The sequence below is a fragment of the Zea mays genome, chromosome 6 (genome assembly GCF_902167145.1).
Source record: "Zea mays cultivar B73 chromosome 6, Zm-B73-REFERENCE-NAM-5.0, whole genome shotgun sequence".
In the NCBI taxonomy this organism is placed as follows: Eukaryota; Viridiplantae; Streptophyta; class Magnoliopsida; order Poales; family Poaceae; genus Zea; species Zea mays.
Window position 1 is genome coordinate 153,669,681 of NC_050101.1, and position 9,815 is coordinate 153,679,495.

A 9,815-nucleotide genomic window follows, 5' to 3' on the forward strand; every position below is an offset into this window, starting at 1 on the left:
CTTGGAATCCTAAGAAGTACTTCAACTCCTCCATCATCGGCATCTCGAATTTTTGAACCATTATCCTACTAAACTCTTCACAAGTAGATTTGTTAGTAGACCCAAATATGATATCATAAACATAAATTTGGCATACAAACAAATCATTTGCAATAGTTTTAATGTCTAGCAACAACAAAGTTCATCTATCTCTAGTACCTTCTGATGTACTCTAATTTGCCAGAATAATATAATTGAAGTTGCTAACACAATGCTACTTATATAGCTACACATAACGCGTTTGTTAAAGTATAAACATTTTTTATGCTTAAAGTCCCGCGCAAAGCGCGCTTAATGCTCCAGTTGATAAGAGACGAATCAGGTTTCTGCGATTAGAAAACAATATTTGAACATCGTGAGTGCCTTTGTGGTTGCAATCCGTGAAAGTCATACGTCCAACTAAATTCTTAGCCATAAAAATATAGAAATAATTCAGTGTTTTAATGTCTAGCAACAACAAATCACGATTTATCCCCACCGTAACTGTACAAGTCCACCGGGTGACGTGGCGGGCCTGGCTGCTCTTTACTCTAGACAAGAAACGGCTGGGCAAGGCCGGCCTGTCGGTCCCCTCGTTCCGTGATTACTCCCGAGAAGTAGCCGTTGCTGCGACGACCGTTAGCACAGAACCCCCCACGGAAATGCGTCGCCCAATCGCTTTCGAACCCCTCCCCTTCCAGCTCGTTGCGAGCTCCCATTTTTGACCTTCACCAGCGCCACCTTCCACGCCAAGGCTACGACGACAATGGTGGCGAGGAGCCCGAACGCCAAGCCGGACAGGCAGAAGGCTGCAGCCCTCGCCGCGGCTGCCGCGCTCAACCCGGCTCTCCTCAGGGAGACGCTCAAGAAGGTAGGAGCGAACTGGATCCGATACTCGATTCAATTCAAGCGATTTAGTTTTGCCGGGAAATTGACGTGTTCCGTGGGTGGCTTCGGTTGGGAACTTGGGATGCGCAGGTTGACCGATGCATGGCACGGCTGCAGGAGCTGCAGTACACGGTAGCCGGCGGCGCCAAGGTCGTCTCCGGCGTCAGTCTCAGCCCCCGCAGCACGCGCGGGTACCTCCGGACCAGCCTCCGGTGCAAGCAGGAGACCGTCAGGCAAGTGTTTTGGTTGTGTTCCCCCTCCGAATTCGGCCCTAGAAGATCCTTGGCTCACGCGTGCGAATCTGTCTCTTACTCTGACTCTTGCCGGCGCAGGATGAGGGGCGGCGCGTCGGCGCAGAAGAGGTCCCCAAGCGGCAAGTTCGGGGGCGGCGTCGGCGGAGAGGGCGCGCAGTGGCGACGAATGTCGCTGCCGGCGATGCTGCTCGGCGAGACCGTGCTAGAGATCGTGCAGGCCAGCCAGTTCGCGCGGGACATCGTGACGGCCGCCGGCGCTACGAATCGGGAGCCCCCAAGGACCCCGAAACCGGCTCCCAGGACCAGGAAGCCGGCGGCGGGCGAGCCGACGCCTCTCCGCGCGCGGCGTGCCCGGGAGAAGCAGAGCCATCGGGGTGGCGCCGCGACACGGGGCGCCGACGCCGCCACGCCGCCGTCGCGCAGCCGCGTGCGGTCCCGGATCCAGTTCAAGCCCGTGTCGCCGGTCGCCGTCGGCCGGCCGTCCGTGTCCGCCAACCGCGTCTCCCCCAAGAACCGGCCGTGGGCAAAGAAGGCGGTGATGTTCCCGAACCCCACGTTCCACGCCTCCACCTCTGCCGCCACCGACCCGTGCGCGACGCCGTCGCCTTCCAAGAAGCAGAAGCGGCTCTACAAGACGCGGTCCCCGGTCGCGGCCCGGCAGACGCCGCACAAGTTCCTGGTCAAGTCGCCACCGAGCGCGCTGGGATCGAAGCTCAGGATGCACGGGAAGGCCCTGCCCGCGAGACCCGCCGCCGTGTCACCGCCGCCGCCCGTGAAGGCGCAGGCATCACCTGCAAAAACGCGGCGCTGCTCGTTCTCGCCGTCGAGGTTGGCGACAAGGCTCATGTCGCCTATCAAAGCGAGGCTGTCGCTGGGCAGGAGCAGGGACAGCGGCGTCGGTGTCGGCGGTGGCCCGATGAGCGGGCTGAAGCAGCGGCCAGGTGTTAGCTTGACGGTGCGGACGGTGTCGAGCAAGATATCATCGAGGTGATGATCTTCGTTTGTCTTCGGCGTCATGTGAAGACGAGAGGGGGTACAGATTGCAGAGAAGAGAATTGCGTTGATCTTCTTCAGAAATAAGATATTCTCTGCTGGGAAAGCCTCCTGTCTTGGGGTGCTTGTACACACACTCGTTACGGTTATATGTAATTTTCGTTGATCCTTGGTGATAATACAGGGGTGGTCTCCTCGACCCTATAATCGAAAGGCAATACACTTGATCTGCGATTGTTGTTCAGTCAGGACTTGAGGCTTTCAGAAGATACTGCGCTTGCACTAGAATCTCGGAAATTTTGCAAACAGCAATTTCGGAAGCTGCAATTCAGCAGGATCAAGCAGCCGGCGGGACCAAACAAGTTACTTTTAAGGGCAGTGCCGATGAGACTTGGACTTGGAAGCAAGCACGTGCTCGCCCGTCAAAGGTCTAGCTGTCAGGCTCTACTACAAGCACTACCTGCTAAATACTTTGTTGGTAGGGTGTTTCAGTGTTTGAATGCACTCAACTAATAGTTAGCTTCTTAAATTAGTTGAAGACATCCAAACAGTCTATTTGATAGTTCAACTATTAGTTATTTTTATCAAATTGCCTAATAGTTGGCTGCTAACTAATTCTCCTAGCAATTTGTAGCCAACTAACTATTAGCTCTAGTGGATTCAAACACTTTCTTAAGACAATATTTGAATGCACTAGAACTAATAGGTGACTGCTAAAATTGAATAAAAGAGTACATTCTTACCATTTTAGTCACTTTTAACCCTTTATGTTTGGATTTTTTAACTTCTAAAATGACTAAACTTTAGTCACTTTGTTTTAGTTTATGGGATCCAAATATGCCCTAAATAGTTTCATGTGAATTCAATACCTACGAATAGGGTAAGATATGATATTAGCTATTTTTTTGAACTACTATCCCATATAGAAAGTGAAAAAATGTAGTTTCATACACCAGGGAAACTCCTCTTGAAACTATTATGTTGTTTGTTTTTTGTCGATTGGTCACTTAATTGATATTCCCTCCATTTTAAGTTATAGATTATTTTAACTTTCTTTGAGAGTCAAATCATCTCAAGTTTTATAGAGAGAAGTATAATAAGTTATGACATTAAATATGTATACTATAAAAACATAATTAATGAAGATTGGACTTGAGATGGTTTAGATCTCAAAATTTTAAAATAATTTATAATTTGGGATGAAGGGGTGTAAATTTTAGGTTTTGGTCTTTTTTTTTGTTGGAAGTAGATTGTATACAAAGTTGAACTAAGCTTTGTTGAGAAAGGAAAGTGTTCTGAAATGAGTCATTGAATCAGAAAACCATACCAATGTCCAAATGATTGTTTTCGACGATGATAAGCTATTGGAATGGGAAATCTTAACCCTAATTCTGGGTTGGGAGTGTATTAATAGAAAGTTAGGTGGGCCAAGTCCTATTATAATAGAGGTTTATAGACATTGTACTCTAACATAAGCAACTATAGGAAGGAACATGACAAATCCAAAATTAGAAATATGGTACTAAAAAGCTTGGCATGTAAAGAAGTGAAACCAGTTTAGTACAATTTAGAACGAGAGGAGTACTAGTATTGTAACAGAAGGCAACGACGGTTATGCAAGCAGTCCTTCTGTGCAAGCGTACAAGCAAACCATCTAATCCATTAGATTACGATCCAACCACAGATACAATCATGATTTGTTAGGAGTTTTTTTATAAAGATTATTGAGCTGGTGGTGAAAGGGTTTACGCGTTAAATGTGACCTACGATTGGATCACGATCTAATGGATCAGATGGTTTGCTTGCACGCTTGCACAGAAGGACTGTTTGCATAGCAGTCGTTACCGTAACAGAAACTAGGAGCAACTCTCGTGGGAAAGCTAAGTAACAATTCATTCAATAATCCTAACCTGATGTATCCAACGTATTAAGCGGGGTGTTCGTTTGTGGTTTTAATTTGTCTAGATTATATAATATAACAAATTTTAAATTAAGTTTTAGTTTAAAATTTGTTAGATTATATAATCTGAATGGATTATATCACAAACATGAAGAGGCCTGATCTCACCTGACCTCGATAAATTTTATAAATCTTTACTGTTAAAATTTATAAAACATTGTATAATATAGTAAAGCCGCTCTTGATGATCCCGACAATATTTTCGGCTCGATTAGGCAACGCCTGGCGCTTTGTTTAATTTGACGACTAGCTAAGCTCCCCAGATGTATCTCCCGCATTGGTGTCATGACATACTCCAGGACAGAAACGAACGAAGCAAGCAACACATTCCCATGGCCCGCTCGGAAAGGGACCAAGAGGTTGGTTTTGGCTGCTTCCCCCCCCCCCCCCCCCCCCCCCCCCCCCTGCAAGTCATCGATCAGGACGTGCCCTTCTGTACACGAGATATACAGAGAGGGAGAGGGATATCTCTCGACACACACCCAACGTGCAGAGAGAGAGAGATGCAGAGAAGAACAGGTTGTTTACTTCCTTCTTCTCATACTGCCTTGAAACAAGCCGCCCAAGGCTTTGTTCCAAATCTCGCGTTATAATTCGGCGCAAGAAATCAAAATCATTGCTACAGCACATCGTCCAGTACGAGCACACCGTGCTCTCTTGTCTTCCAGGCAAGCTTCCGTTGCTGTTTCCCAGATGTCTCCATGGATCGCGCCCACGAAGCGGACTTGTATCTCCATTGATGGAGAGCTAGCGTCAAAGGGCGGTGCTCGCAATTTTTTGACTAGTGAGCCGGAGAAGTTTCTAGAAGAATCTGGTTTTTAGCAGGAGCTTCTCTAGTACTACTGTCCTATGTCGTCATGGGATGGACGCACGTCGACGTGAAGTGACTCCACGTGTCCTTTTGACTAGTCCCACTTGTGCTAGTGCTTCGAGATATGATATGATGAATTGCGTGAGAAAGAAAACGACACACAGACGCGGCAGAACAAGACAAAAAGATTTTGCATGATTGACCGCTGCATTTGGCTGAGCCCCCGTCGTTTCCAAGACCGACCGACCAACCAACCAAACCCGGTTACGACGCCGATGCTACGGCGGGACGGCCGCGGTCTGGCTGACCGCCCACGGGTTCGTTCCATGGATCAATGGGTGATCATACGCCGCCGAGTCGCCGGGCATGTTTAGTTCGCCTTTTTTTTCCTTCTCAAGAGCTTTTCTAAAATGCTAGATGTGAGAAGGATCTAGCCGTGAGAACAAGATAGCCGATAAGAATTTAAATGTTTAGTTCGACTGCTGACAGAGAAGTTGTTTGTTAGAATCTAGATATTTGGATAGCCAGATTCTAATATTATAGATATATATAAAAAGGGCAAACAAACTTAATAAGCATCATGTACTTATAATACCACATCATTTATCCCTTACAAGTTATTAATTTACGCACACATATAGCTACCTACGACACTAACGCATTAGTACTAAATCCCTAAAAGCACTCATGTCTAACTCATCTGACTCGGTTAGAATGACTTGTTACCTATAAGCGGTTGATCTAGGTGTTTAGAGAGTCACTCGTGACGGTATAAAACCACCTAAGAATCCCGAGAAGCTCCACACGAGTGACGAAAAAGAAATTCATTTTAATGCTAGAGCCAACAATTGATTGTATGAATCTCTTAGCGTGGAAATTTTCAATCAAGTATGTACCTTGAAAACTGCTAATGAGATTTGGCTAAAATTGCATGAGCTCCATGATGGCACATCTAATGTCCGTGAGCAAAAACATTTTCTAGTTTTAAATAAGAATAATTCCTTTGAAATGAAAGAAAATAAGCTTGTTAGAGACATGTATTCCCGCTTAAATCTTGTGATTAATGAGCTCAACTCTATTGAAATTAATAAGCTAGGTGATGTGTACATTGTGAGAAATATCCTCCCTTCTACCACAACAAAGATATGAGAGCATTATCACCATCCTTTTCAATCAATACTTGCCTTTCCCTTTCTTCAAGTGACTATAAACACAAATATTGACAAAGTGAGATCACACTTCTGATCTAGGCACAATCTCCTTCCTTTTCTTCACGTTATCTTCTTTCTTTTCCTTAGAAGCGTTGTTGGTCCGTGTCGATTCCTTGCTGGCATTTACGACCTACATTGCAGTGGCCACACATCAAAACATTAAAATCAAAAATCACAAAAAAAAGAAGAGAACATACATGCAAAATCAAATCATACTTCGTTAGAGGACTGCTTTGTTGGTGTTGCCATATGACTGCTGTGTTAGAGAACTGAGTACATGTCTAGATAAAAATTTCTCCTCCTAGGACTGCTCATTATTGTGTCATAAAACAAAAAGGTTAATGTTTTGGTATTTTCTATTTTGCACCTAATGATTAATGAACAACATAAGTAAAGAACAACACTGCACACAGCCCACAGTCACCTAACAATTAATGAATAACATAAGCAAAGAATACAACACTGGCACTCACCTTAGTTTTCCTCTTCGGTCTTCAGTACTGTAGGGGCGCAGGGCACGACGAGGTCGGCCATCGACGGTAGGGGCACAGGGCGACGAAGGATGCGCGATGGCGGAGGCCGACTAGTGGCGAGCGGTGGCCGCTGGTGGCTAGTAGTGAGCGATGGTCGACGAGTGGCGACCCGCTGGTGGCCGACTCGTGGCGAGAGGTTGCCTCTTGGTGGTGGCTTGGTAGTCCGCACTCGAGAGGTGGCGGCACGGCGAGCGAAGATAGGGTATGGTTTGATGCGCATTCGTGACTCCGTGCGTGAGCGTGAAGCCGCCGTGAAGGAGATAACTCCGACAAGGACAACTGTTGAGAGCCTGAGATGAGACCGATAGGTCCGTGAGCTGCGTACATCTGTGTGAGGCTAAGGCCTGAGGGCCTAAGGTCGTGAGCCTGTGATGTGTGTGATAGGCTAAACTTAGGACCAGTGGGCGTGGCCCATATGTTTATGGTTTAAACCGAATAAAAAAAATCCAAACTCTGAAATTAAGTACGATTTACATAGATTGGTAACCGAAATTTAGTTCGGTTTTTTTCGGATGAGTTTTTTTTTGTTTTTATGTCCAGTCCTACAATAAATGTCTAATAAAATAGTTGTTGATACTAACAAAAGTCAAATCAGAATGTCACTGGGAAGAAAATGGTTCTGGCTCTATACAACAGATACAGAGAGAGAGAACATCTTTTGTCGTACGTTTTTTTGTACGACTCCACCGGCTCTGGGACCGTACGTTCAGAACTTCCGATAGGAATCAAGAAACAGAAGAGAAGTCAGACGGCCAAGCCACCCGCTGCACGTGCCTGATGACATGCCCGTGTCGAGCTCGAGGGTGGAGGGCTGGAGACAAGTTGGGGTTCCAATCCCGGTGTGTGTGCTGGATCCACGCGCCGCCGCATAATCTCCAGCTAGCCTCCGCGTCCCAGCCGCAAAACCAGGTGCTTGCCCGCGCGCTCCGTGGCACGCCTGGCATGGGCATGGCAGCCCTATCCGTGCCGGGGCCCGGGGATCGACGAGTCGACTCGTTCGTCTTCATCCGACGCGCGGCGCGAGAGGGACGCGCAAACCGCGGAGCTGGCGAGCCCAAACCGCGGAGCTGTGGCTCCCCTCCCGAAAGTTTGGCGGTGCGTGCGACCCCAACGGAAACAACTAACCGCGGCCGGTTCACGCGGCCCGCCTAAATCCCGCTCTCCTCCCTCGCCCCTCCCTCTCTCTCCTCATCCACCACCAGTGCCTCCACGAATCTTCAACAGGCAAAGCCAATCAATAATCACCAGCCACATCAATCCATTCCCTTTCCTCTCCCGCTCCACTTCCATGGGCAAGGTTCGGTCCTTCTTCTCGCGCTCCCGCAGCGGCAAGCGCGGCAGCGCCCGGAGAGCAGGCTCGTCCTCGCCGCACTCCTCCGCGGCCAGCGCGCCGCCGTCCCCGTCCCCACTCCCGAGGAGGTCACCGTCGTCGTCGTCAACCACAACCAGGGACGAGACGGAGCGCGTGTTCCGCAAGTTCGACGCGAACGGCGACGGGCAGATCTCGCGGTCCGAGCTGGCGGCGCTGTTCGAGGGCGTGGGCCACGCCGTGACCGACGACGAGGTGTCGCGCATGATGGAGGAGGCGGACGCGGACGGCGACGGCTGCATCAGCCTGCCCGAGTTCGCCGCGCTCATGGAGTCCGCGTCCGCCGACGCCGCCGCCGTCGAGGAGGACCTGCGCCACGCCTTCATGGTCTTCGACGCCGACGGCAACGGCCTCATCACGCCCGCCGAGCTCGCGCGCGTCCTGCGCGGCCTCGGGGAGTCCGCCACCGTCGCCCAGTGCCGCCGCATGATCCAGGGCGTCGACCGCAACGGCGACGGCCTCGTCTCCTTCGACGAGTTCAAGCTCATGATGGCCGCGGGCGGCGGCGGCGGATTCGGCAGGATCGGTGCCTAGGAACAAGGATCCTGTGCCTGTCCTGCTCTGCCTCTGCCCCGCTCCGCTCCGCTCCCACAAATTGGATTTCTTTCATTTTATTATGTATGTACATATACTACACTGGAATCACACGGACAGCGCCACGTAAAAAAGCCCCCTTTTTCATTTGGTTTTTGTGTACTATACAATGCAAATCTGCATCCATTGTACTGCTATGGATGTTCAATGGAATTGTTTCGGCTTTCATCAATTGCAGTCTGCTAGTAGTTCGGAGTTTGCGTCTCATTGTTATTTGGGGTTCTCTTAATTTGGCACAAGTGCGTTCATACCACAAACACAAGGGGCTGACAACGATGCTGATCGTTGGTAGCTAAAACTCAGGCAAACCAAGTTTTTTTTTTTGTCTCTGTTTGGTTTCTTGCCGAAATTTGCTAATACCTCGTATTTAGCTTGTTAGTAAATATTTTTTGTCAAAAATTTGGTTGCTAAATCTTTGATTTGGAAGTCAACCTAGCAGGCCCAACATTCCCATGTGTGTTGGATTTGGGAAGCCTAACGCTAAGATAGATTTCTAGTCTGACCAGCACAAGCGCCCTACCAAACAGCCTTGAAAGACAGTCTTCTCCTTGCCTCCTTTTTTTATACTCGGTTCAGTTCAGACGACCAAAAATATAATCCATATAGACAAAAAAGCTTGGATTAAAACATCGTAGAAATAGTAGAAGCCGGCTGTTTTAGTAGAAGCCGGCTGTTTAGATTGTTATAACTGCAGTTTATAGGTACAAAAACATTGTATAAGTAGTTAAAGCTGGTATGAATTAAAGCCAAGCGAACATGATTATAGCGAATTTCGTGTGAAGTTGTGAACTACTACACTGATGACGTATTAGGGTTGGGTTGTGGTTATGAAAAAAAGTTGTTGTGGACCGTGAATTATAAAAAAAGTTGTTATATGTTGTAATCTATTAAAAAACTAAAAACCGTTGGATAGAAATCACTAAAAGTCGCTAAAGTTTCTTCTGAGAAAGTCGACTTTTATTAGTAAAAACTGTTTCATGATTGTAGTTCTAGCCTTTTGGTTTGACGTTTTTAATTTAGTGGGCAAAAACCAAACCAAACACACTTTTAGCGCATGCCGTGGTTTTGAGGAAAGCAGTGGTAATATGAGATATACATTCAGTAGAGAGAACGAAAGCTACAGCAAGGGTTGTTCATTGTGATCGATACCACTCTATGTGCAAGCGCCGTGGCTTTGACAAAAG

At 47.8% G+C, this 9,815-nt stretch overlaps 2 protein-coding genes across 3 annotated transcripts; both read left to right on the top strand.

Annotated features, from left to right (window-relative positions):
• Window positions 1–765: 765 nt before the first annotated feature.
• On the top strand, window positions 766–2,385 carry LOC542642 (tangled 1). Of its 2 annotated transcripts, NM_001112166.2 has the most exons (3): window positions 780–889; window positions 997–1,139; window positions 1,239–2,333. In NM_001112166.2, exons 1-3 carry the CDS (start codon window positions 785–787, stop codon window positions 2,149–2,151), a joined length of 1,161 nt encoding a protein of 386 aa, NP_001105636.1. In that variant the 5' UTR covers window positions 780–784; the 3' UTR covers window positions 2,152–2,333. The 2 variants fall into 2 exon arrangements, with proteins under 2 accessions (NP_001338685.1, NP_001105636.1); NM_001351756.1 differs by having other exon boundaries at window positions 766–889; window positions 997–2,385.
• Window positions 2,386–7,847: 5,462 nt separating this feature from the next.
• On the top strand, window positions 7,848–8,801 carry LOC100284346 (uncharacterized). Its single transcript, NM_001157241.2, has one exon. It carries the CDS (start codon window positions 7,957–7,959, stop codon window positions 8,569–8,571), a length of 615 nt encoding a protein of 204 aa, NP_001150713.1. The 5' UTR covers window positions 7,848–7,956; the 3' UTR covers window positions 8,572–8,801.
• Window positions 8,802–9,815: the final 1,014 nt, after the last annotated feature.